Source organism: Myotis daubentonii, chromosome 8 (assembly GCF_963259705.1).
Source record: "Myotis daubentonii chromosome 8, mMyoDau2.1, whole genome shotgun sequence".
NCBI classification, from domain to species: domain Eukaryota; kingdom Metazoa; phylum Chordata; class Mammalia; order Chiroptera; family Vespertilionidae; genus Myotis; species Myotis daubentonii.
The window spans coordinates 3,444,486-3,471,488 of record NC_081847.1 but is presented as its reverse complement, the minus strand read 5'-3'; the positions used below and the strand labels follow the sequence as shown (position 1 = coordinate 3,471,488).

The window sequence follows — 27,003 nt, the reverse complement described above, 5'->3', positions numbered from 1 at the left end:
GCTGTCCCTGTGCACGCCTGAGCGCTCCTCTGTCCTCCGGACTCAGTGACCCCTCCGAGGAGACAGAACACGCTGTGTGCTCGCAGCCCTTCTGCCCTCTGTGCCCAGTGCCCACTGATTTTAAAGGACACTGAATGGCAGTGGGCTGCTCGGGACTCCATTCCAGCCGCCCCAGAACCACTTCTCACAACACCGCACACACAGGGCCTGTCTGACCCTGGGCAATGGCCACCCTACCAGCGCTTCCTGAGAACTGCGGGGTGGGTGCGGCCACCGCCTGGTCTCAGCTCTGTCACCGACTCAGAAGCTCCCAGAGGTAGGTTTCTGGGTTGGGATTTTGTCTGTCATGCCCCCTGGGGGAGAGGCCTCAGGCAACCCGCCAGCCGTTGGCCGGGAAGGAGGGCGTTGTCCAGGAGGGCACACTGGGGTCGCCTCCTGGCTGTGGATGTCCAGGACATTGCCCCCAGGGCTGGGGAAGCGAAGCAGCCCCTTGTGACCATGTGTCAACAAGAACATGCTTCCCTCCCTCCCACCCAGGTGAGGGCCTTCCCACCCCAGATGACCAGCTTACCTGAAGGTTCTCCAAAAACATGCCGTCTGCCGGGGCCAGGGAGAGGCCTGCCCCACAAACAGGGAGGAGCGACGAGCCCAGCCACCCGCCGCTGGGAGTGGAGAGAGAGAGGCGGTGTGGGCCTGGAGGATCTGGAGGAGGTGGGTGCGAGATTCGTCAACAAAGGAAGAGATTTTCAAGAAGAACAAAGGCACGCGGGGCAGGGTGGCGGGGTGAAGGGGGGATGACCTAGGGGGTGTTTGTAGTACAAGGAGGGTCCTGGCTGGAGTGGAGTGTAGGCCTGGGCAGGGGTCAAGCTCCAGCCCCGGTCCGTGGAAGACACAGGACAAGGACACTGACCAAGGGAGGGAAAGGGCTGGAGGGGCACAGGGACCCAGAGGCCAAGTGCAGAACGCATCACGCTGCCCCACCGGAAGCCCTGCCTCCCCTTGTTGGTGACTGTCCCTTCCAGGGGCCTCCTGCTCCTGTTTGTGGATTAGCCTGAGTAGCAGCTGGGCACTTGGTTCCTGAGGAGGGGGCAGCTTGGAGACACAGACGCTGAGAGCAGGGCCTTGATGGCAGGGAAAGGTCCTGCCCACTCAGTTTGCTGAGGTTCCCAACCAGGTAAGACACAGAGAGATGCTTAAACAGGCCCGCAAATGACTGCTGGCAACTGGCCTGCTGTGCTTAATGGTTTTGACACCAAAACACCCTCGATGCAACATAATCTTGCTAGTCACAAGGCAATTACAGGGTCTACAGCAATACCAGGCATTACAGGTGGGTGGGCTGGGCACGGGAGCCAAGCGGAAGGCTTGCCGGGGCCCGGCGCTTGCGTGACTATGACTGTTTGAAGCTGATGCAATGACTCGCGTATGTGAGGGCCTCTGGAATGTGAGGCCTCTGCCAGATAGACCTCCTGTCCCACCTCGGGCCCCACGCCTGCAGCCGGGCGCTGGGCAGGCCTGGACAGTGCCGATGCGCTCGGCCTGGAAAAGGCGCTCGCCTCTTGTGGACGCCTCTCTGGACTGCCTGCTGTCTTTCTCCCACTCCCCAGTCTGTCTTTCCTGGAACTTAGGGTGCCTTGGTGTCCTCAGATGGTCCGCAGAGCTCAGAGCCATCTGGCCAGGAAGGGCAGCCCAGACCGGTCTTCTGCCAAATGTAATCTCTGGCGGGGGCTCCGAGCAGCGGCCCGTCAGCTGGGGCTCCCGAGGAAAGCACGCTGCCGCTCCACCTGCCGGACAGCAGTCAGGCCCCGCTTGTGGGGGACGGTCTCCGTCCCGCCCGCCCCCAGCGGGCCGCCGCGACGCCGTTACTCCCCTGCAGTTCATCTGCTCCCGGCCGCTGGCGTTTGGAAAACGCAGGATCCATGGGGTGGAATCAGACTCCCCAGCAGCTGCTTTTCCGGGCAGATGCTCTGAAAGTGACAAAGACAGAATTGAAACCCGGTCTCCTGAGAGCCACATCGCTGTGGGAGACGAAGTGAGGGGCAGCAGGGATGTTCGCGGCCCGGAGTGGGCTTCTCGCCATTGGCGGTTCCCGTTGCCCAGACCAGCCACCAGGCCATGGTCCAGAGCTGGCCAGGTCCCGGCCCGGCAAGGCCACCGTCTCAGTTCACATGAGAGGCCAGCAAGTCGGTGTGGGAGGAGCTAACAACGATGAAGGCTGCTAATCACGAAGACAGCTCACACCCAAGGGTGGGGTATGTGTGTGCCCAGCACGGGGCTAAGTGCTGTGGGAAGGGGAAACTGAGGCCCAGTGGAGCTCACGCAGTGCTCCAGGCAGCATCCCCAATGAGCTCTCTGGCCACACCCTGCTCTAAAGGGGCTCTGCCCTCCTAGTCAGAATTGTGACGTTGAGGACATAAATGCTTTTAACCGCCTGTGGACTGGGCACCAAAGACCCTCCCGCCCTCACATGCCCCCTCACTTGACAAGCTTGCTCCCCCAGAAAGCTCGCACTCCTGCTGAGTCTTTTCCTGGGGCCCCTCTGAACGCCAGTTTTTCTTCTTTGGGAAACGATGTGCCTGCTGTCAGCCACTGGGACTGCACGGTAACACAGCTCCTCACCTGAGCTTAGCACCGAAGCCTGCAACAGCTCACACACCTCTGCTCTGCCACTGAGCCCAAACCTTCAGCAAAAACCCTTCACATGCAAAACAGTGAGACCACAACTTTAAGTATTTAAGAAAGGTTTCTTCCAGAATCTCCGCCGAGGTCACGGCCTCGACCCAGGACCCAAGACGCTGGCGGACCATTTCTGAGGCTTGGGTCGATTGTCATCAGGTTGGAATGTCCATTGTTGAGCATTCCTAATGCCTTCACCAGCACATAGGCAAAACTCGCCAAAACAGCGTGACACAAAACTCAGCGCTAGCACGGGATTTTAAGTATTCTACCAATACAGCCCTGCGCTGCCCAGGTGGCTGCTGGATGCCATGCCTGGCACCCCATTTTGCAGGCCAGACCCGGAGACTGGGGAGCAGAGTGTCCGGGGAACCATTATCAGAACCTGGAGAAAGTTTCTCTCTCTTCCTCTCTCTCTTCTTCTCTCTCTCTCTCCTCTCTCTCTCTCTCCTGACCTTAAGAGGAGACACACTTTGCGGGAGGCCAGAGTCCATGGAGAGGGCTGTGTCCGTACAATTTGCACACTTCAGTTTATCGGGGTGCCTCCAAAGGTGATGTTGGGCCCTGGCCAGTGAGCTAAGTGGTTAGTGTCGGCCCTCGCACTGAAGGGCCAGGAGTTCGATTCCCAACCAAGGGCACGTATCTGGGTTGCAGGTTTGATCCCCAGCCCCAGTTGAGATGGTTCAAGAGGCAGCCAATTGATATGTCTCTCTCACATCTATGTTTCTCTCTCTCTCCCCATCCCTCCCTTCATCCCTTCCATGGTCTCTGAAAATCAATGGAAAAATACACTTGGGTGAGGATTAACAAAAGAGAAAATAAAGGTGATGTCAGAGAACAATGGCCGTGAAATGGGATGCACCGCCCTCGCCTCCCCCAGCTGCCGGGCAGGCAGTGTGCGTCCCTGCCGGACCTCGAGGAACCAGTGGGACCTGGGTTCTTTCTTCCTTTCCTTTCTAATTATTTTCTCTCCAGACGAAACCCCGCAGGGACAGGATGGATTGAGTTCAGAATGTTCCAGGTCACTTTCGCAGGCTGCCCTTCTTTTCAAAGCCTCTGCGCTCCCTGGTTGACCTCTGGGGCCTCCTCCCAGCCCCTCCTAACTCTTCCACTGCAAGAGGGAGGACAGAGAGCAGGCCCGCCCAACCCACAGTGCCAGCCATGCTTGGAGCCTGGACCCAATCTTTCCTCCCCCTGGACACCCCAACTCGACCCTGCCCTGCAGGCAGGACGCACAGGCACACAGGTGGCCCCGCCTCGCCAGGTGCCTGGGCACCGGGTTAGCCTTTGAAGGCCGAGGCCTGTGTTTGGCTGGGACGTCTGCTCTGAGTTCCCTTTCATATCGTGCCTGTGGGAGGGCCCCTGGGAGGCGGGGAGGGCAGATGGGTTTGGTGGGCCATGGGCCTGTGTCCCCGAGGTTAATGATGACCCCCGTGCTGAAGGCTCACACACCAGACTGCAGACAGCAGTGACTCCCAGAGGGAGAGCCAGTTCTTTCCCTCCTCGTTCCGCAGTGCTGATCCCACCAGGAGAAAGGCTCACTCCCGGCAGCCCATCCCCCACACCTGGCTGCACAGCCACTGACCTCTGAAACCAGGTCTGGGGCTCGCTCAGCAGGTAGTTCTTGGTTGGAACTTAATACCACTTTCTGTTTCTTTTATCTATTTTTATAATACCCTCCCTACAGTAATGACATGAATTTACCTTTTTAAAACATAAACTTACCCTTTTAGTAAAACACATGAATTGATTATGTAAATAACAGTTTCAAGGAATCAAATTTAAAATGACGTCGGAAACACCGAGTCCAATTCTGCTTCTGACATCTGAAATGCGTTCATAACCTCCCCATCAGAAAATCGGCTCGCTCCACTCCCACGCCTCCCATGCTGGGAGCTCACTACCTCCCAGGGCACCTCCAGACAGCTGCACTGGGAAATGCTGCTCCCAGCAGCGCCACAGCTGAGGCCGGGTCCGCAGAGCAGCTCAGTTCTCCTTGGGGAGGGGGGGGGGTCTATGCATGGTGTGCCCTTGTCCACTCCCAGCAGCCTCTCCAGGTTCCCCAAGCAGGTCCTCGTCCTCTCCAATCTTCTCCATCCAGGGCAACAGTTGGTGTCTTCTCCTCTTAGTGGGCTGCTCCAGGAATGGAGGCCAATATTCCAGCATCGGCAAAGTGTGGCTCGGCAAACCGCGGCTTGCGAGCCACATGCGGCTCTTTGGCCCCTTGAGTGTGGCTCTTCCACAAAATACCGACTTCTGCTCATGGGCCACAAAGTTTCAATCGCACTGTACGTGCGCGCCTGCACGTGGTATTTTGTGGAAGAGCCACACTCAAGGGGCCAAAGAGCTGTACGTGGCTCACGAGCCGCGGTTTGCCGACCACAGGAGGTGATATAATAATTACATGAACAATTTTTTGTTCCAAAGGATTGGTACTTTTTTCGGGTTTGGTGAGCACTGTTGTGGAATTACAACCCACAACTCACCTCTGGCTTCCACTGCTGGGTCCTAACACTAAGGCAACAGCTGGATTTGGGCAATGAGTGCAACGTGTCACGTAAGAGGACAAGGTCGTGGCTCCTCCTCCAGCAGTGAGAGACAGGAGCACACGCCCGGACAGGAGAAGCAGCAAAGCAGGAGCTGGCGAGACCTCTGGTCCCTGCGCTTGGCCAAAGCAGGCTTGCAGCCGACAGCTGCCCCTGCTGACCAGCAGCGTCTGGGCCTGGACCCAGCTTCCAGGAGTGGGGGCCTGCATGGAGACAGGTTGGAGCCCTGAGGACATCGCCAGGGACTCCCAGACCAGAGTGACTGGGTGCAAGCCCCACCCTCTGAAGGAAGGTCATTTCCCAAGTTAACTCGAATGTGGACATTTTCCCATAAGTCTCAGCACCGCTCCTCTCTGCTCCGGCCTCCTCCCTCCCAGCCCACAGGAAGCACCAGTGGCCTGGAGGGCTGAGCTCTGCGCCTGCTCCCTCTCCAGCCTGAGGTCACACACATGCGCGCAGTTGACTTCTGTAGACTTCTTTTTAAATAAATTCATTTCACAGAAACCAAAAAGGGAAAATCGTGCAGTGTTATTGTGATCAGCTGTTGATATGTTCACTGAGCAACCCTGCAGCTCCTGTTTCATTCCATTTAGTGTTTCCAACGGCCCACTTCACAGATGAGACTTCACAGATGAGAGGCGAAGCAATGTGCTTGTCACATGGCAGGAATTCAAACAGGACCTCATGTTGATGGCGGTGCGGCTGGTCCCCCTCTGGCTTGACAGCCATGCTGACTTCAAAAAGAGGGTCGTTTTACCCTGAAGGCAACAGGCAGAAACACTGAATTCCCCAGCGAGGGTGCTGGCCTCACCGTGCACCCAGGGCCTGTCCCCAGCTGGCCCTCCCGGCAGACCCGCCTCCCGCCACTCCCAGGGCCTTCAGGGATGCAGCCAGGAGCTGTGCACAGGTGGCTCCCAGCCTGGACCTGAGGGCCAGACCAAGCTGGCTGTGACCTTTAGGCGGCCGCAGCTCTCCCGCCCGCCCTGTCCCCACGCGGCCACTGGCAGCCTTTTCGAAAGGTTGGGAAAGAAAACTTCACTCCCTCCCACGGCCTCTCCCAAAGGCCTGGGTCCCACGCGTCCGGTTCAGTCAGTTAGAAACAGAGTCCCGTGCGGGCTGGCAAGTGGCCCTCGCCGCTTGGCGTGCGTTTCTCTGGAGCGGGGGCGATTCGTCAGCCACGGCGGGCGCCCCGCACCGGCGCCGAGGCGCTGGGCTCCCGGGCGATGGCCACTTGGGGACGGAGGCGTCGCCGTCCCAGCTTCAGCCCCTCGCCCCTCTAGGCTTGAGCCCCCTCCTCTCCGCTCCAGCCCGGCCGGCCCCGCCCCTCCAGCCCGCCCGCTCCGCCCGCGCTGGCGCCCTGTCATCTCAGGAGGCTGGCCCAGGGCCGGCCCAGCCCACAGCGCGCGCCCATTGGCCGAGCAGGTGAGCCGGGCGGCTCTCCACGGGGCGGGGCGGGGCGGGCCGGGCGGATGAATGAAGCGGGAGTCGGCCGGGAGCTGCGGCCAGAGCGCGGTGCGCAGCGCAGCCCCCAGGATCCAGACGGTGAGTGCTCCGTGGAGCGCGGGCTGCGCCGGGTCGGGGCGCCCGACCTGCTGAACTCAGGAGCGCCGCCGGGGCCGCTGCGGCTGGGCGGGCGCCAGCGTGGTCCAGGGGGCGCTTTCGGGGGCCGGCGGGGAGTCCGGGCGGGGCGGGGGTCTGGACCCACAGTGCCCTCGGAGTGCCTCCGGGCGGGAATGCGGATCAAAGGTGGACCAGCGCCCCACAGCCTCGCTGCCTTTGGGGAATTGGATACAAAATGCACCCCTTCTCACTTCCAGCTTCCTGGGCGGGAAGCCTCAGGGGAGGCAGGGGGCGGGCAAGGGGATGCCTGGCGAGTGTAAGGGCTCAGACGGGGATGGAGGGAGCTTTGGGGGAGGGGGGGGAGGGTGAGTGGCCGGGGCTGGCGGGCGCGCACACGGAAGCGGGCCACGTGGGTTCGACCAGGGACACGCGGCTCCGGGGGCTGCCAGGTTGTGGCGGGTCCCCACCTACGGCGGATGCCGCTGCTGCTGGGTCAAGGAGGAAGCCATCATGCCCAGAAGTTACTCGAGAGAGGCCGGGCTGCTCGCACCAGCCGTGCTCCAGACACCTGGGGAGGGGTGCGGGGTGGGGGGGAAGGGGGGCTGGTCCCCAGACGCCACTCGCGCTCTGGTCCTCGCCCCACCACGCGGGGTCCCAGGTCCGGCCCAGAGCTGCCCGGCTCAGAGCTGCAGCTGGGGGACCCTGGAGCCCTGGGTGCAAGAGGAGGGCAGGGAAGGGTGAAAACAAGGATGCGGGACCGCCCTTGGCACCGAGTGGGCACACTGGGCCGCAGATGTGGAGGGGGCCAGACACCGGGACCTGCTCTCGGGGAGGGAGCCTCTGCTTGGCGGAACCTGGTGGAGAAAGCCCACTGGGGCGGTGGGGTCAGTGCCCCGGGGGCGGGGTGGGGTCAGCTGGGGGCGACCCCCAGTGCCTGGACTCCCTCCTGCCTCCGGGCGGTCGGATATGGCGGAGGGGCCTGTAGGAACCACAGTAGTTTTCCACAGTTTAGCCAGCTTCCAGCCTCCACTTCCCTGTGCTGCTTGGAGCTTGGATTTCCTTTGTGGGGTCAGAGACTGGCTCTGGGGAGTGGCGGCCTGGTGAACCGTGCCCTGCAGCGAGGGCTTGTTCTCTGCGGGTGGTGAGGGGGGCAGAGGGGGGGCAAGAGGGCCTCAGTGGACAGAAAGCTCCTGGTTTTAGCTGCTGCATTTATGACTCTCACAATAATGGCAGCAGGAGCTGTTTGCTGAGCACCTAGACTGTGTCTGCCCTGTGCTACGTGCCCTGAGCATCATCCCGTTGGGCCTGGCCACGGCAGGAGGCGGCCACTGCTGCTCCCACTCCCCTGAGAGTAAGCCGAGGCCCCATGGTTGAGTGGCCCGCTCGCAGCACAGCTAGTCTGAGGCGAAGGGGTTGAATCCAGGCTTGTGTAACTCCAGACAGCGTAGCTCTGCTCCGGCGAGTGTGGGGCAGCTCTGACACAGAACGCGGCTGGCTGGTGGGCCCTGTGCTGACGGGGAGGACCTCCCAGGAGCAGGCCGGCACTGCCAGGCTTTCTCTGTGCTGCTGGAGGCAGACAGGAGGGGTGCCTGAGTCAGACCCACACTCCTGACTGCCCTGGGTGGGGACCTGTCCTGTTTCCTGCTGGGCAGGGCCCAAGGTGCTACCTGGGAATTCTTCCTGGGGCTGCTTCCCTCCTGGGTGGCTCTGACCTAACCCGTGAGTCCCTGGGTGTGGCTCCCAGAGCAGGTGCCAGGCGGGTGCGGACCAAGTTCCACCCTGTCGCCACGGGGAGGGCCGGCCCTGCTGTGGGCAGGACGGGGCTGTGTGAGCGGGGGTCTTGGGGCTGACCGGTCTCTGCCAGAGCACTGGGTCCCCAGGGACTCCGCTCGGCTCCTGGCTGTCCTCGGCCCTGACAAACCACGGTGCCCTGGGTCCGCGGTGCACACCCAACTTCCCAACGGCGGAGGTGCGCTTGGCTCGCCGTGGCGTTCGCTCGTTGGGCTGAGCGTCAACTCCCTCCAGAAGTCTCAGTGAGTGTCAGGCCATCCGTCCCCAGGCAGCATTGCCAGGGAGTGTAAACTCCTGGCTTTGTGACTCATGTTCTGGGGGGAGTGGCCGCTACGGGGGCGACTTTGAGTCCCTTGGGCCTCCCCCTGGGAGATATGGGTGATGCGCAGGGAGCTGGACCAGAGCCTGGTGCTGGCGGACAGAAAGGAGCTGGGCTGGACCATCTCCCTGCCTCCTCCACGTGGCATCCAGCTGGGGTGTGGACACAGACCACGAAAATGTTCCCCCTTCAGTCACGTGGTCTCCTCCACTCAGGCTAAGAGCCCATTGTCTGCCTTCGGAAGGGGACATGCAATAATCCGCAGGACGCCAAGGCTTTTTACCAGGATGGCCGTGGTGGGTGTGAGGCTGCCTGTGGGAGGAAATCGGACAGGCCCACTGGGATTCCACCGGGAATGGGGGCAGCAGCTCGACCTCAGGTGACCGGGCGCGGCTGGAGGAGGCGGAGGAAAGCGGCCTGGCTGCCTGAATGCGGGCCCTCAGCTGTGTCCCCTCCTGGACCGGCCCGGGCTTGGCCCTCAGCCTGCTATCCTTGGACACCCTCGTCCCCCCTCAGTGGCCACAGCACAGCCCCGATCTCGCCAGCATTACACAGAATTGGCCTCTCGGACACCTTTCTGGGGACAGGTAGACACTCACAAGCCATGTGTCTGCTCATGACGAGGCCCAAGTGCGGGGCAGAGCTTGCTGACAGACCCAGCTGGCTCCGCCGATGGGCGTCCAGAGTCACCGGCCCCGGGCGGGCGATCCTGACAGGTCCTCTCTCCCGCATGAGCGGGGCTCCACCTGAGCACCCTCGCCCCTGGGGATGCCTCTCCTCAGTGACCTTTTTTGTGGCAAACCTGGGGGTTACCTGCGGCATCACCCCTTGGCCGGAGCCACAGAGGTGGCACCTCATGCCCACTCTGGGCTTGTGTGGGGCCCTTGCATTTTGTGGGCCTCTACCTCTTTGCAGGCACCATGGGCCCCAGAGGCCCCAGGAAATGGCAAGCCCAGCCTAGGCCTGGGTGGGCCCCTCATGTGAACAGACCTTGCTCCCTCCGGCGCCCCTAAGCCCCATACGTACCCTTCCGTACGTCTGATTTCTCGTGAGCCTCCAGGGGTGCCTGGACCACTGTGAGTGGAGAGGCTGGGTCCTTCGCCTCAGGGCTCCTCCCCATGATGTCACGCACCTATTCCAGCAGGGAAACTGAGGCTCTGAGAAGCCCACGCCGTGGTGGGGCTCCTGCCGGCTCTCAGGCGGCCTCTCAGCCTCCACATCCCCTGGGCTGGGAGGGGTGGCTCTTTTTTTTGGATCAAATATTGTGGGTCGGAAAGAGGAGTAAGGTCCCTCAGCCCACAGGCCTACCCCTCCTCCAAGCTGGGGCTCGGGCGCTGGAATGTCCATGCGGAGAGTGCAGGACACTCCCTGAGGGACCAGCCCCCCCACTCGCTCCCAGACAATCCTTCATTGTGGCCTCCATGCAAAGCAGCCTCCGCGCTTACCAATATGAAAACGAGGGTTACAGGCACGGCTGTGGCCGCCCCAATCCTGCCATCGGGTGTCTGCCCTGTAAATAGCTTTGAGCCTCAACTTCAAGAAGTGACCCCCCCCCCCCCCAAGAGACACCAGGATGGGTCTAGGAGAGAAGACAGCTGCCTGGGGAGTCCCAGGGTCATGGTGCAAGGAACCAGGGTTTCAGAGAGTGAGGCCAGGGCCCCGGGGCTGCCTTAAGGCTTAGCATTTCACTCAGCAACCCTGCCTCCTTCCTGCCCTTTCTGCTTTGCATAGAGCCTCGGACTGGAGAAGGAAGTAAGCAGGTGCACGGGGACCTCCCGCGTCGCATCTGGGAAAATAAGAGGAGCAGGTCGAGTAGACGGATGCGTCCCAATCTTCCAGCTCTTTACGGAGTCCCGGTTCTCACAGACGCGGCTGCTGCGAGCCACCCGTGGGCCCCTGGCTTCTCACAGTGCAGTTGGGGGATGGCCTCCATTTCTTCACAGCAGATGCCCCAGACGCCTCGGGTGCAGCTGATGGGCCAGGGGCAGTCTCACCCTAAGACAGCGTTCATGCAGGGACAGCCCTCTCACCGAAGCCCAGGCTCCCTCCCCCCTGCCCCCGCTGCTGGAGGAGGGGCTGCGGGCCTGCTTCTGTAGGCCAGGGTGCCCGCGAAGCCTCCATCAGGGCTTCCGGCCTCAGATGTCCTCTCAGGGGGATGAAGGCTGCAGAGCAACAGGGAGAGGATGGCCCAGAGGTGGGCGGAGAGTGCCAGGCAGACCACCAGCTCTGGGCTCATGTAGCTGGAGCACCCAGGAGACCTGGTCCCTCCTCCTGGGGCAGCATGGAGTGCAGGGCTGTCTGTTAGGTGGGAGCCAAGAACCGGCCTCAGGAGGGCTCAGCCAGCCGCAGGCCTGATACCTTCTACAAGTTTCCCCTGCGGGTCCCAGGACGGTGGGACCGACCTTGTGAGATGCCAAGTGTCATGCAGCCCTGGACTCTCAGGATCTGGCTGTTGCTGGCCGATTCCAGACACCACGGCCCCGTGGTCGGGGCGTTGCGTTCCAGCTTCCCTTACACCTCAGTGCCCGAGTCTTGGGGGCACAGCTCCCCTTTCTGATACAGATGCGCTGACAGGCCCAGAGCCTTCCAGAGAAAGCCTCCCCCCGCCAGCCGGGAATCCACCGCTGGAGCGGAGCTGTGAGCGTGATGGAAGGTGACAGGCGCTGTCACCCGCTCGCTGGATCAAGGGAAGCGCCCTCCATGCCTTGGCTGCTGTGGGTCCCATCGTCATAGGAACCGGGTCTGAGGGCCATGGAGGAGGCCTGCGGGGCGTGTGGTGGCCACCAATGGGGGCCGGGCTACTATCTAAAATAAGGTTTCCAATGTGCTGCTTTACACGCATGCGACCTGTGGGGTCATAGGTTGCCCATTGTCTGTTTAGGTCAGAGATCCGTAGATTTCAGTTCAGGTGACTTGACCCTGACTCAGAGCTGTTGGGACCGTCCACTGCTAGTGACTCGTGTGTTACGTGGCTTTGTTTTCAAACAGGAAGTTCTGTTTCGATGTGGCCATTCCTAATGACAAAAGCTAGTGACGTGGCCTCCGAGGCCCAGCAGAAGGCCTGATGCCCCCACTGCCCGAGCGAGCCCAGAGCCAACGGGAGGGGTGGCGAGGGCGGCTGTGGGCAGGCGTTCGATGGCAACCATACCTTGGTCCTCCGGCTACCTGGTCTGCGTGGTCCAGGACCTGCTGATCTGCGTGGCAGATCACTTGCTGGAAATAAGCATCTACGAGTGATTCCTGGGGATCCAATGCTGACCCTCCATCCCCCACAGGCTTGGGCGGGCCCTGGGCCTGGCGAGGCTCCTTCCCTCGGGCGGCGCTCCAGCCCCCGGACAAGGCCCAGCGCCTGTGGATTGCATGTGCACGTGTTGGGGTACCTGTCTGTGCGTGCATCAAGAAAAGAGACAGGTGGCCTCTGGGCCTGGGAACTTCAGGTGGCCTCACGCTCTTCCCATCTTTCTCCATATTTCAGTTGCCGGGCGGTGGGTGGCAGGGCTGTCCTGTCTAAGGGCTCCAGCTGGTTACCCTCCGCGCGTCCCACTGCCCCCCCCCGAGTGCTCGCCTCCAGCGTGCCCAGGGTGCGTGCTGGGTGTCACCTGAGCACCAGCCTGCGCCGTGGCGGGAGGTGCAGCCTTCCATGAATCTGACAGCCCCAGGCTTTCCTGCTGCTCTCCGGAGGAGCCTGGCGTGCCAGCTCGCACAGGGCGGGGCCTATAAATAAAACAGCCCCAGGGAATGGCTGCAGCGGAAGTTTTGCTGCCTACCCACAGCCTTGAACTCCAGCCGCTGACAGCCTGGCGGCACCAGTTTCCAAAGCAAACAGTGGCCCGCGTGTACATGCCGCTCAGCTGGCCGCGTGCTTTCAATAAAATGCCTGGGAGGACAGCTCTGACGCATGTACATGGGCTTGGGAGCCAGGCAGCGCGGGCGAGTGCTGTTGGCCACGGCCAGCTGTGTGGCCCTGGGCACGTTGCTGACCCTCTGGCCCACTTCCCTTGCCTGTAAGGTGGGCTGCAGTCAGGTGTGCACAAGTGATGCCCTCTCAGAGCCTGGGAAAGTGTGATGTCACCGTGGGGTACAGTGGGGCTCTTCAAGCTCACTGTGCTCTGCCCAGCAGCATTTGCACCCACACCTGGCCCTGCAGAACGCCAGAGAGGAGCCGGGCTTTACATGATTAGCTAAGCGGGTGCCACTTTCCAGTTGCACAGAGGAGCACAGTGCGCCCGCTGCCCGCGGCCTCGGCGAGATGGCTGCGCAGGGGAGCCCAGCCGCAGGCAGAGGCCAGGGTGGGAGGGCTCCAAGGCTGCACCCGCAGGCATGGGCGTCCCTGTGCTGCCGCAGGAGGGGCCGCAGGAGGCAGGTGTGGCCCTGTCTCTCCAAATGCACAACTGAGTCCCAGACCTGGTCAGGTCCCACCTGGGTCCCCCTCCCGTCACCCTTCCAGTTTCCGGTTTGTTTGGGGGGGACTCCCAGGGCTCTGGGGTCCCTGCTCTGCTATCTCCCCTGCTTCCTCACTTCCCACACCCCCCAAACTTTGGACTAAGACCAAGTTCTTGTTCACACTAAAGGCACAGGAAGCTAGCAGGTGTGAGTTTAAGGAAGAATGAGGGCTGAGCTTGAAGCTCGTGTGGGGAGGTCCTCACACCAGCAGCTGCACATCCAGAGCCCTGGCTCAGCCGGGACGTGTGCTCAGGGTGGCCCATGGGCCCATGTGCCCAGCCCGCCCTGCTGTGCCTCAGCTCCGCTTCCAGGCCTCGGTCAGGAGCGGGCTGTCCTCGGCCCGGCCCGGCAATGCCCACCCTCAGGCCCCAGCCATGGTGGCCGAGACCTGCTGCCCTGCAGGTGTGGCTCCAGGTGGGGCCCTGGATTTGGGGACGGTGCTGGTCTTGGAAGGTCACCCACCAGCCCAGGCACTGACTAGGCAGGTAGAGCCGGCAGCCGCCCCAGGGGACAGGGTGGATGGGGTGCTATCGGAGGCAGTAATGTGTCCGTGGGTTGGTGCAGTTTGCTCACCAGATATTTTTCTCACAGAGCAGACCGGGCTGGAATACGGTCGCTGTCACTCCTGGGAGATGCCCCAGCACGTGATGGGGGACAAGCCCTTCGTCTCCATGCCGCAGCTGGTGCTCCCCAGCCCGCCCTCTGCCCTGGACGACAGGTGTGGCCACACCCCCTCCAGCAGGCGGGCGTCCCTGAGCCTGGGCGCCCTGCGTCCGGCCACCCACAGCCCCCTGGACTCCTGCAGCCAGCCGCTGTGCCAGCCCAGGGCCCAGAAGCACGGCGCCCGCACGCTGTGCTACGCGGCAGCTGGGCCGCGGAGCTCGGAGTGTGGCTGGCGGGCCTTCACCCCCAAATGCCTGCAGGCCCTCAACACCCCGCGGGGCTTCCTGTGCTTCCTGTGCGCGGCCTCCTTCCTGCAGGGCATGACCGTGAACGGCTTCATCAACACGGTCATCACCTCCATCGAGCGGCGCTACGACCTGCACAGCTACCAAAGCGGCCTCATCGCCAGCACCTACGACCTGGCCGCCTGCCTCTGCCTCACCTTCGTCAGCTACTTCGGCGGCAACGGACACAAGCCCCGCTGGCTGGGCTGGGGGGTGCTGCTCATGGGCGCCGGCTCGCTGGTGTTCGCGCTGCCCCACTTCACCACGGGCCCCTACCAGGTGGAGGTGGACGAGGGCCTCGGGCTGTGCCGGGCCAACCGCAGCGTGGCGTGTGGGGGCCGCGCCTCCAGCCTGTCCAGCTACCGGCTGGTCTTTATGCTGGGCCAGTTCCTGCACGGAGCGGGCGCCACGCCCCTGTACACGCTGGGGGTCACCTACCTGGATGAGAACGTCAAGTCCAGCTACTCACCCGTCTACATTGGTGAGTGAGGCCGGCGGGGCCTGGGGGAGGCAGGCAGTGTGACAGGCGTCTGCTGAGCCTGGCCCTCTGCGCACGTTGCCGGTGGCCGCACACGGCCTCGGTGCTCTGTGGCGAGGGGAGGACTCCCAGCGGCACCTGCGGTTGGCTCTGAGAGAAATGTGTAAAAGCCCCTTCAAAGGTTGACCCCAGCCAAACCTCAGGCACAGCGGAGGCTCTGATTTAAAGGGGTGCACCCTGTGGAGGGCAGACAGGCAGTGCAGGTGCGGGTGGGCTGCTCGCCGGTGGGCCCTGGTGTCTGCCTGTCACGTCCAGTGAGCCGGCGGGGAGCAGGCGTGGCCGCCCCTGAGGGCCCTGCTTCCCTTGCAGCCATCTTCTACACGGCGGCCATCCTCGGCCCCGCAGCCGGCTACCTGATCGGAGGCGCCCTGCTGAACATTTACACGGAAATCGGCCGGCGGTGAGTGCCGGGGCTCTCTTCTGCGGCACAGGAGCCGCAGGAGGACTTGATGTCCCAGGGAGGGGCGTGAGGTGGAGCATCGCGTGGGCCGGGGCCTGCTGGTCTGCGTGGCTTTGAGCACAGGCCTGGGGCGGGGGCGGTGTGGAGGACGGCCCCGAGCCGCAGGACGCCAGGCCTCCGGTGCCTTTGCAGAACAGAGTGGCTTCGCCTGCCGGCGTGAGATTCTTTTCCGTGGGCTTTTCCACGCCAAGCGCTTCCCAGACACCAGCTGGGTGTCCCAAATCCAACTGCATTCTGACCCTGACTCCCCAGTGTCAGCGCAGACCCCGTAGGGTCAGGGCTCAGTCCCATGAGATGACCCCAGAAAAGGCACCAGGGTCCCTTCCATTCGCCCTGGGGTCAACACGGAGGTTCCCAGGACCCCTCGGCTCAGTGATGTGCTCCAGCGGCTCGCAGGCCTTGGGGAGGCCCGTGACTCACTGGCGGAAACTACTGAGGAGCGGATGGGTGTGCGGTGTGGAAAGGGGCGGAGCTCCGGACCCTCTCTGGTGCCAGCTTCACACGTTCACCCCCTTCTGTCAGGGTTTCTATGGCCTCCCTTCGTAGGGGTGGTTGGTTAACTCATTGCCCGCTGGTGCTCAGCTACCCCCCGGAGTTGGCATGGACCAAAGGTTGCCAATTGCTGACCTCGTGGTTGGCGTTTCTGGTGACCAGACCCCCTCAGAGGCTCTCAAGGGACCTGCCAAGAGTGGCCACATTCGAACAAAGACACTGCTGTCCCCCAGGAAATTACAAAGAACTAAGGAGCTCTGTGCCAAGATGGGTGAAGCCCAAATCTGCACTGCCTGTTAGGTCACAGTGTCTTTCTTTTATTCCTTGCATTCTTTGCTTTGGTACTAGGTTTTTTTGTAAATTTGAGCCGGAAAGAGAGAGAGCGACAGAGAGAGACGAGAGGGCGGGGGAAGGAAGGAAGGGTCCTGTGGCCACTCGGCTCCAGGGGCGGCCCTGTGCTCCAGGCCCCGCCGTCTCGGTGGTTTCCCGGCCTTCTGAGCTGCATGGGGCACTGCTGGCTACCCTCAGACTCTCTCTGCAGATGGCGCGCCTCTGCCCTCGTACAAACGCCACCTGTGGCCTCAGGTTGACTAAATTGGGTGTCAAATGTGCACGTTCTGTGCAAGAGGTAGGTGGGGCCGTGTCCCTCACTCTCCACCCTCCCACTGGCTTGCGTGGACCAGCAAGTCAAGGGACACCCAGCTCACGTGCCCTGGACGCTGACCCCACTGCCTTTTCCCACAGGACCGAGCTGACCACCGAGAGCCCGCTGTGGGTTGGTGCCTGGTGGGTGGGCTTCCTGGGCACCGGGGCCGCTGCCTTCTTCATTGCGGTTCCCATCCTCGGCTACCCGCGGCAGCTGCCAGGTGGGTGCCTCCCCCCCGCCCCCGTGTGCCAGCCCCTCTCGGTGTGTGAGCTGCTGAGAGCACAGGAGAGTCCAGACGTGGGTGTGCCAGTCCTCCATCCTGCAGGGCGGGGCCACGGCAGAGCTTGTTTCAGGGGCCCCAGGTTGTCTGCCGGCTCTGTGCCCGGGTGGGGCCGCACCCCTCCGTCCCACAGCCGTCCATGTCCCGCAGGCCCTGAGTCTCCGGCATCTGTGTCCCTCCAGGCTCCCAGCGCTACGTGGCCATGAGAGCCTCCGAGACACACCAGCTGAAGGACAGGGGCCCCCAGGCGGCGCGCAGCCCCGGCTTCGGGAAAACCATCAGAGACCTGCCTCTGTAAGGAACTTGGGGGCGGTCACCTGCCATGCGCCTCTCGCCCATGCCCGTGTGTCCTGGAGACCCTCTGGGGGTCTCACACACACGGAATCTTGGCCCCAAACTAGGAGTGTTGGAGTGGCCCTCCGGGGCCACATGGTGAGCGCACAGCCCCTAAGCCCTCTTCATGACCCCTGGTCCCCAGGGGCGTGCCACTGACCTCAGGCCATGCCCCAAGAGTCGCCCCTAACCGGTCACAGGCCCTCGCTCTGTTGCACCCTCCCACCATTTCACTAGGTGTCGCCTGCAAGCAGCTCATGGGCTCCAGGCTAGCGCCGCCCTTTTGGCCTCGGCAGGCCCTCGCTGCCCTGCACCTGCCCCTCCGCCCAGCCATGTGCAGGTCTTGTCCGTGCCTCCCCTCCCTTGTGGGACATGGTCTTGCTTTGCCATCCGCATTCACAAATAGAGCCCTGCCTGGGCTGCTGGGGTCTCAACAGGACTCGGAGCCTGGGGGCTCCTGGCTGCCCAGGGCTCCTCTGCCCAGGATCGGGCCTTCCACAGGGGTCTCTCCCTCTCGCCAGCACCCCCCACCCTGCAGTGTCCTGGGCCCGTTAACGGCAGTCGAACGGCCACGGCGGCTTGGGCTGTTGGCAGTGGGAGTGAGCCTGGTGCCTGTCTTCAGGGCGGAGGCTAAAGGGGCTCAGGGCCGACTCGAAGGGCTGCACCTGCCTAGGGCTTGTTCTCCCCTCCCCATGTCCTGTCAGATCCCCCAAAAGAGCCGCCCACTCAGAAGGGTGCCCCCCACAGGCGAGCTGGGCCAGGTCCGCACCGTCCGGGGGTGGGCGCATTGTCTCCTGGCACGCTCCCAGCTGGCGCCATTGGGCACTGGCCTGTCCCCAGTGGCCCGGGATGTGGCTGACGTCAGGAAGTTCATGCCCAGGCTCAGTTCCCAGACCAGCTGCTGGTAGGAAAGCCGGTACGCATGCCTGTTAAATCATGACTAGTTCTCTGAGCAAATTCAAGCCAAGAATTTCAGTCGCACATTCTGCAGGAAAAGAAACGAGGAGTGTGCTGGCCACTCCAGAGAGCCGCCTTCCTGCCCAGCCAGGGCCCCAGCATGTGGGCTGCTCTGGGCAAGGTAGGGAGGGACTGGCCACACCTGGATGTCCCTCCCAAAGAACACAGACGGGACCTGAGACCTGTGCCTGGCGGAGAAGATGCTAGGGTGTCCGCCAGAGCCCCGCTGGCCACACCCACTCCGATGACATTTTGTCCACGGCCTTCCCAGTACCCTGTGAGGAAGCCAGCTTTGCAGGCACTGGGTTCCCCCTTGGAGCGAGGCCTGGTGAGGGCTGCCCTGAGTTCAGCTGAGCAAGTCAATCATGTCTGGAAAGGCAGTGGGGGTGTCCTTCACTAGGCGGCCGCTCCCGCCTGCTCCATGGGCCGGGCGCCACGGGGAATTGTGGGCCCTGCAGGCCTGCTGCTCAGATCCCGCGTCCTCCGAGAAGAGCGTTTCAGGGTCACGATGGTCCAAGTTGCTTTGACAGATGCTGGCGTGAGGGTGGCCAGGGCTGCCCTCGGGCAGGAGACACACAGGCAGGCACAGCTCCGGCCCTTTAGGGAGCAGCCCTGGCCCCCTCGACAGCACCCAGAGCCACTTGTCAGCCACGCGTTAGTCACGTGTCACAGGACCTGCTTTGCTGTCAGCGTATGAGAGTGAGGCTGTCCCACCCCAGCCTGTGTCCCTCACCACTTCTGGGGACAGTGACATAAGCCACTGGCCGACACCTCTGCTGGCCCCAGACGCTGCTGCATGGCTGAGGGAACAGGGTGGGGGGAACAGGTGCAGAGAAAAGCCGTGTGAGCTGCAGCCCTGCTGCTCGCGAGGCCCAGCCCTGCTATTTCCAGACCCCCCAGGGCTTTTATGTCTGTTTCCATCCCAAGTTCTGCCTCCCTCACTACTCTCATTTACTGCCATTGATTTTTTTTTTTTAATCCTCACCCAAGGACATGCTTAGAGAGAGGAAGAGAGAGACAAAGAGAGAAACATCAACCGGTTGCCTTCCGTACACTTGTCAGTTGGGGATCGAACCCACAACCGGGGTAGGTGCCCTGACCAGGAATCGAACCGGCAGCGCTTTGGTGCACAGGGCAGCGCCCAACCAGCTGAACCCCCGGCCGGGCTCTCACGACATCTTAGCCGTCTGAGTGCGGCAGGTTTGAACAGTGCTGCACCGCTAGCGGCCTGCAGGACCCCCTCTTGCAGGGCCTGGCGCTCGGAGCCGCTGCAGACCGAGGCCCGGCACCCAGTCCTGACACTGGGACACGGGACAGACACCTCCCAGCGAAGCTTCCGGACGTGACGCCAGCACCTCCAGGCTCACGGCCCACATCACCCTTGACCCCACAGCCGGACCCCCCAGGCTGTGCGGGGCTCCGAGTTCTCTCCGTCCTCAGAAATGGGTCCAGGCGGGCCCACCAGGGAGTCAGCGGCCAGGCTCGATGGCACCATCACCAACACCCTTCCTCGGGCCCCTGTCTTCACCCCCAAGTGTACACCAGCCAGAGCCGTCCAAGCCCACTGGCTCCGGGGGGCCTCTGTCTGCGGGCCTTCCTGCCCCCTCCCCACAGCTGCTGGTGGCGGAGCCCCACCCTCAGTGCCCCGTCCCCTTTCCCAGGGGCCCGTCCAGTCCACGACTTGGCAACCGTTGCCCCCAGAGGTGATTAAACAGTGACCTGGGTCACCCAAGGTCCCCCCTCACACCAAAGCCTGAACTCTGGCCAAGGCGGTGATAAGAATCTTCCGTAATCAGTGACAGCAGCTTTACAAGCCACAACCTCAGAATCCTGGTGCAAGTTCACTCCCTGCCACAGCCCAGCCAAACACATCCTCTTGGTTTCTCTGGAATGAAGGTGGGGTGCCTCCCAGCTCATTGGCGACCCGCTCTGTTCCTCACAGAACTGGGCCTCAGTGAGCTCAGGTGGGAAGGACCATGGCCTCAGGAGCTGGGCTTCCTCACACCCTGGCTCTGGCCCACTCTGACCCTCTGTCTCTTCTCTCTTGTCTCCATCCCCCCTGCCCTGTCCAGTTCCATCTGGCTCCTCCTGAAGAACCCCGTGTTCATCCTGCTCTGCCTGGCTGGGGCCACCGAGGCCACCCTCATTGCTGGCATGTCCACATTCGGCCCCAAGTTCCTCGAGTCCCAGTTCAGCCTCAGCACCTCGGAAGCCGCCACCTTGTTTGGTGAGAAAAGTCCCGAACCTCAGGGTGCGCAGCCTCTTCAGCAGCTCTCACATGAGCGAGGGGTCTTTGAGGGTACCTTCTGGGAACGCCCCGACAGCCCCGCTCCCGTGTGGCCCGCCCAGGCAGGCACTGGCACTGTCCTCCCCGAGGGCGTGCTGGCCGGTCTCTGAGGGCCCCATGGAGCCGGCTGCCCTCCTGACGGGGGCCCTCTCTAGCTGGGAGGGCCGGGGTGGGCTCCAGCTTGCCGGCACCCCCCACTCACCACCCAGGACCTTGGCGTGCATCAGCCCCCTGAGCTAGGCACCCAGTGTCTGGGGCCTCAGAGGGCCCTCCCGGCCGCAGGCGCTCTGGCCAGGAGAGTGTGGCTCCTCCTCAGAAGCCTCCTCCCCCTGCTGCCCATGGGGCAGCCTCCACCTGGCTGAGAAGACGCCTGGGGGGGGGTGGAAGGTCATAGGGCACAAGGTCAGCCACGAGTGCAAGATGGGGAGCAGCTGAGCAGCACGCAGGCCACTCCCACGGTGCACCTCTCAGGTTTCCATTCCCAACTTGTGGGGGAGCCATCAGATTAGGGGACCTCACCCCCTTCCTCTGACTAACACCACCTCTCAGCCGGCTCCACATATCCAGACCCCCACCCACAACCACCTCCCTTCCCCACAGGGCCCCTCTCCCTGCACTGACGCCCCTGGAACATCCATGTCCTCTGGAACCCCCTCTCCCACCCCCAGAGCTGGTTTTGGTCAGTGCTGGGGAGATGGGCCCCCTGAGCCCTGAGGGCTTTCAGGTTGCCCACTGCCCCTTGGAGCCCCCATCACCTACCAGGGCCACAGGCTTCTAACGGCCCCCGCGTTTGGACCGGGCAGAGGCCGTGGGTGGGCAAGCGCCATGGACCTCTGCTCCTCCCCAGTGGCAGGGAGCAGCAGAGAGCGCTGGTCAGGCCCCGGCCACTGCGAGCCCAGCGCCGCCACCTGGACAGGGAGGGCTCTGCACCTCGTTTCCCCACCTGTAACGTAGGGATAACAAGACAGGGCAGGCTCCCGGGACATCCCGAGCCCTGGCTGAGCCCGCCCCTCTCACAGGGTACCTGGTGGTGCCGGCGGGTGGGGGCGGCACCCTCCTGGGCGGCTTCTTCGTGAACAAGCTGAAGCTCCGCGGCTCGAGCATCATCAGGTTCTGCCTGGCCTGCTCCCTGACCAGCCTGCTGGCCATCCTGGTCTTCTTCGCGCACTGCCCCAACGTGCCCATGGCGGGCGTGACGGCCCGCCACAACGGCAGGTAAGGGCCCCGCGCTCCAGCTGGGGTTCACGGGCGAGGCCACCTGGCGCTGGCTGCCGCCCACCGCCCGCGTCTCCCACCTGCAGCGTCTTGCCCGAGGGCCGCCTGGAGCTGACAGCCGCCTGCAACGCCGCCTGCGGCTGCGGGCGAGGGCACTACAGCCCCGTGTGCGGCTCGGACGGCCTCATGTACTACTCGCCCTGCCACGCGGGCTGCCTGGAGGTGGCGCCACCCGGCCCCGGCGGCCAGAAGGTGAGCTCAGCCCCTGCCCACGGCCCGTCCGGCCGCGCCCTGGAGCTGGGAGGGCCCCGGCCCTTCCTCCTGTAATCGCGCTGTTGTTGCGCTCCTCAGGTGTACCGAGACTGTAGGTGTGTCCTTCAGAATTTTTCCTCTGGTTTTGGCCATGCTACTGCAGGGAAATGCACTTCAACTTGTCAGAGCAAGCCCCTCCTTCTGGTTTTCATATTCGTTGTAATTACCTTTACATTCCTCAGCAGCATTCCCGCGCTGACGGCAACCCTACGGTAAGCAGTAAGCAGGCTGGGCTTCTCGCGCTGCTCCGCCTTCCCTCCGGCGCCTCCAGGAGCTCCGCGGCGCCCGGTCCCTCCGGCCTCTCGGGGGCAAGGAAGAGCTGTGCCTCTGTGAGGTGCTTCCCACCTGGGGAGGCGGCAGTGCGGCCTGGAGCTCGGCCAGGACTGGGCTGTGGGCTTGGGGGTGTGACTTGGCGGCGGCCACGCTGCCCTGGGCCTTGACGTGGCTTTTCCGGTTCAGGTGCGTCGGCGACCAGCAGAGGTCCTTCGCGCTGGGGATCCAGTGGATCGTGGTTAGGACTCTAGGTACTTACTGTGCAGCGTGAGGGGCCACGCACACTGGGCGTGATGCTCCCCGCACAGGGCGCCTGGCCAGGGGCTCCTCACCCGGGCCTGTGCCCACCGGGGAGAACGCCATTCCCTAGCGCTCCGCTAGAGGCACCCAGGTCACCTTTTGCCCAGAGGGTGCCTTCTCGCTAACACAAAAGCTCCCCGGGGGTCGGGGGTCACAGGGAAGCCCTGGCCTGCGGCTGCGTCCCCAGAGAAGGAACACTGAGGCCCCTTGGCACCCCCTGGAGCACCAGTGGCCGAGGTCCCCTTTCTGAGAGCCTGGGCATGTTGGGGTTCTGAGTGGGCCTCTCTCCACAGGGGGCATCCCAGGGCCCATTGCCTTCGGCTGGGTGATTGACAAGGCGTGCCTGCTGTGGCAGGACCAGTGTGGCCAGCAGGGCTCCTGCTTCCTGTACCAGAACGCAACCATGAGCCGGTACATGCTCATCGCGGGGCTGGTGTACAAGGTGAGCAGGCGGGCTGCTGGGCGGGCTGAGGGAGGAGGCCCGGAATCTTCTAGCAGCAGGGGTCCCGGGCACTTCCCTGGGGCCTCCCAGCAGGAAGCCCATTCCGCAGAGCGTGTCCTTCCCCATCTAGAGCTGGCAGCGGGACCCTGACGTGGTGGTGGCTGGGAGAGCCAGCCCGGGTGACGGGCCCGAGCTCGCAGCCCGGGGTCGGAGGGCTCCCTGCTTGCAGGGCCTTTGCCATGGCAGCCTGGGCGTGCCCTGTGGCTCTGGCAGCCCAGGCTTTGGAGGAATAGAACCTGGCAGCCTGGGTGTGCCCTGTGGCTCTGGCAGCCCAGGCTTTGGAGGAATAGAACCTGGCAGCCTGGGTGTGCCCTGTGGCTCTGGCAGCCCAGGCTTTGGAGGAATAGAACCTGGCAGCCTGGGTGTGCCCTGTGGCTCTGGCAGCTCAGGCTTTGGAGGAATAGAACCTGGCAGCCTGGGTGTGCCCTGTGGCTCTGGCAGCCCAGGCTTTGGAGGAATAGAACCTGGCAGCCTGGGTACGTGCAGGCCGGGCCGGTGTGATGGTCCCTGAGCCACACGGCTTTAATGTGCCGTCCTAGTGCGCAGCCTGACCCTCCGCTTCCAGCCACGGACAGAAACTTCCTGCCCCAGCGCTGGGCATATGCGCCCGGGTGGATCCCCCGCCCCGCCCCGTTGGAGGGGAAGGCTCAGGACACCAAATAAGAGGAGGCGTAGGGCCTGTCCCCACGGCAGGACCTTTCCTGAGGGGCCTCAAACACAGACGGTCTTGGCCCACCCTGGTTTATCTCCCTTCCGATTCGTGTCTACGTGGCCGCGTGACCAGGGATCTGTGGAGCTCTGGAGGGTAGCCCCGGGTTGGTTTAGGGAGATGCCTTTCCCGGGGAGCAGGCTGGTCTGCCAGCGACCTTTGGCTTGTAGATCTGTCACCCCATCTCTGCCCCCCCCAATATATTTGTGACAAACCCCTGTCTCCTTTCTCTTAAAAGGACAACGCACTGGACTGGGGGCCACCCACCCAGTATGCCCTCATCCCAGGTCCTTCATTCCATCTCACAAGGGCACTATTTCCAAGTAAAGGCCCCGTTCACACGCTCTGGGGATCATGACTCAGATACATCTTTGGGGGACACTGTTCAGCCCCCTATCTAGTGCCTCTGCTTTCAGTCAAATGCATTTTCCTTCCTTCGCTAACAGCATTGGTCTCCATGCTGGGGACTGGCCGTGCAGGAAGGGGGTCTCCTCGCCAGAGTGGGGGGTCTGAGAACCCCGAGGGGCGCAGGGACGCGTGGGGCCTGGGCGGGCAGCTCCGGTCCAGCAGCCCCTTTCTCTGCAGGTGCTGGGCTTCCTCTTCTTCGCCGCTGCGTACGTCCTGCACAGGTGCCTGCCGGGGTCTCCCCAGGGCCTGGAAGCTTCTCTGCCCAGCCAGTCCTCGGCCTCGGACAGCCCCTCAGACCTCCAGAGCAACGTCTGATGCCTGCCCGCCCACCGGACCTGGGCCGGCACTCAGCGCTCCCCAAAAACCACCGGCTAGCTTCTCCACAGCGGCTGGCCCCTCACAATTGCTCCCAGTCTGAGGACTCTTAGAAAACCTCCCATTAGATTCTGGGGGGCTCGAGGCAGGAGGGCTGCTGCTCATGTCTGAGCCTGGGAGGCGGCAAGGAGGACTGTAAGGCATGGGAAATGCTGGGGGGGCGGGCAGCCCCCCTGCGGCCCCGCCCGGCGAAGCGCCACCTCCGCTCCAGGCCCTGGCCTCACACTCGCGGCTCCCCGGGACACAGTGGACAGCGTTGGGTTGATGGGCCTCGCTGCTGGCGCTGTGCCGCTTTGGTTCTGGGTCCTCAGGGAGGGGCCGCCGCTGGTGGGAAGCACGGAGCGCTGCCCCGCTGAGTGCTGGCTGCCGCTGCTGCACAGCCCTGACTTCCTGTGTTTGTCCTGGGAGGGGCGGCCCATGTCCGGGTGTGCTCCCCAAAGAGCCAGCTCCGTATTCACCTGCTGTCACCTCCTGTCCCTGCTGCAGGGCCCCGGTGGGATGGGCGCATATATTTATGGACCATTTGCATAAACGCTTATTTCTAGGATCGGTGTCCTACCTGCTGGCTGCTGGGTGAGTGCTCGCTCAGCAGAACCTGTGATCGCCGCCTGAGGGCGTCATACTTTCATGGCATTGTGTTTCCTGGTGTCCTCAGTCCATCATGTGTGTAAATATATTTTACTATTTAAAACCTATGTCCCGATCGGTGTGCTTTATTTCTATGAATTTGCAAAGTTCGGTGGTTTTGCACATCCTTCGTGCGGGCTTTTGGGAGTCTGCGGAGGGCTGCCAGGCGTGCCTGTTTTCCCAGGAGCCTCCCCGGGGGTGCCCAGTATCTTCTCCCTCCAGGGCCCCACACCCACCTGGGTCCTCAACTCCAGGTCCCACTTTCATTCACTGCCGCTGGCGCAGGAAGAGTGTGTGTGTGCATACATGTATGTGCACGTGTGTGCATGGGTGTGACTGTGTGTGTACTCACCTGTGGTTCATAAACATCTGATTCTGATGGTGCGCTGACCAGGCCGGGCAATGGCCTGCTGGCACCCACCGTGTCATTGTGGGTGCTGGGAGCTCGCCGTCAACACCACCGCGTTTGGAAGAATGGAAGCAAGGGGTGGCTTTCTGCTCTCCTAGGAGGCTCCTCACCGCCTCACCCCCACCCAGGCAGGGGTCTCCTTTGTCAGGGGCTTGGCAGGTGAAAGACCATAACATTGGGGTCACCAGAGCTCCATCGGGCCTCTCCCCACAATCTCACCCACGCCCGTCGCTGGGCTGCTAGGCCCTGGAGACTCCCTCAGAGCCCACCCCAGCCTGCAGGACCGCCTCCCGCCTCAGCCTCTGCCTCCCCATCCTGCTCATTGTGACCCCTCTGCTCCTTGGGCAGTTGGGGTCCTTGTTTCCCTCAGTTTCACCCCCAAACTCCTCTCATATGTATTCTCCCCTCCTGCCCAGGCGGCTCCCCTCCCTCCCCGCTATCTCCTGTCTTGTTCCCCGTCTTGTCCCCGCCCCGTAAGGATGCTCTCATGGTGCCCACAGTGAGAAGCCACTGGAGTCCTAAGGGCGCTGGGCACCAGGCACCCAACACGTGCAGGCCGGGCCATGAACCCTCCGCCTGGACCGTGTCCGCTCCTCTCCGCAGCCTCGGGACCCAGGCGATCAGTCTTCGGAGGTGTCCTCCTCCCCAGGCCCCAGGTCCCACTTGGCCCTGAGCATGGCCCAGCTCTCCTGGTGTCCTCTGGCCTGTGGCTGCTGGGGGCACCCGGGGCTTCATCTGCTGGAGGGTCAGACATGGCAATCCGAGTTCCCGGCAGAGGTACGTGGGTGGCACCACCGGCTGGAGGTGCCTCGAGGCATCAGCTCTGCCCGACCCCAGTTGCTGCAACACCAAAGGCAGGGCTGGCCCCTGAGTGTGTTTGGTATCCAGGGCTGTGTCCTGAGCAAACCCCCTTGCCTGGCCAGTGTGGCTCAGTGGTTGAGCATCAACCTAGGAACCAGGAGGTCACAGTTCAATGGCCGGTCAGGGCATATGCCCGGTTGCAAGCTCAATCCCCAGTGTGGGGTGTGCAGGAGGCAGCCGATCCATGATTCTCTCTCATCATAGACGTTTCTGTCTCTCCCTCTCCCTTCCTCTCTCTGAAAAATCAATAAAAATGTAGAGAGCCCCGGGGAAGGCACATGGGCATTTCTTTAATAAATTGTCAGCTGGATCCAGGGCGGTAGGCAGAGCCACAACCTGGAAACACATTTTTGCCAAAAAGGCAGAAGTGTTCTCTGCTTGACCTTCATTTCTGCCCAGGTGCCTGGGGGTGGGTTTTATTATGTAAATCCAGCCAAGCACCAGGAATGAATAGGACTCGGGCCCACCCAGAACTGACGTTACAAGAATGCACATAATCTCCTTTGTCTTGACCTTTGGTGAAACTTCCTGGTATTGGGGGTATAAAATAAACACGGCTATATCAGTGCTGGGTCCCTGTCTCTCCATCAGAAGAGGGCAGCGGTCCCACCCGGTCCTAGCTTTTTTCTTCCATCTCTGTGTCTGTCTCTTTCTTTCATTTTCTCAATCCCCAGCGCCCCTACTCTAAGAACTGGACCGCTCTTTTTCCGCGCTGGACGCAGAAAAGAGAGACCCCT

The 27,003-nt window shown here is 62.8% G+C and overlaps 1 protein-coding gene across 10 annotated transcripts; it reads left to right on the top strand.

Moving 5' to 3' along the window:
* Window positions 1–6,622: 6,622 nt before the first annotated feature.
* Window positions 6,623–25,072, top strand: SLCO4A1 (solute carrier organic anion transporter family member 4A1). 10 transcript variants are annotated; one of them, XM_059705100.1, is made up of 13 exons: window positions 6,625–6,764; window positions 13,927–14,763; window positions 15,130–15,220; window positions 16,517–16,638; window positions 16,881–16,992; window positions 20,061–20,215; window positions 21,295–21,490; window positions 21,577–21,742; window positions 21,842–21,858; window positions 21,985–22,014; window positions 22,262–22,326; window positions 22,669–22,817; window positions 24,172–25,072. In XM_059705100.1, the coding sequence occupies exons 1-13, from the start codon at window positions 6,692–6,694 to the stop codon at window positions 24,307–24,309; spliced, it is 2,151 nt and encodes a 716-aa protein (XP_059561083.1). In that variant the 5' UTR covers window positions 6,625–6,691; the 3' UTR covers window positions 24,310–25,072. The 10 variants fall into 10 exon arrangements, with proteins under 10 accessions (XP_059561088.1, XP_059561087.1, XP_059561086.1 ...); XM_059705099.1 differs by lacking the exon at window positions 21,842–21,858 and having other exon boundaries at window positions 6,624–6,764; window positions 21,988–22,136; XM_059705097.1 differs by lacking the exon at window positions 21,842–21,858 and having other exon boundaries at window positions 6,624–6,764; window positions 21,985–22,136.
* Window positions 25,073–27,003: the final 1,931 nt, after the last annotated feature.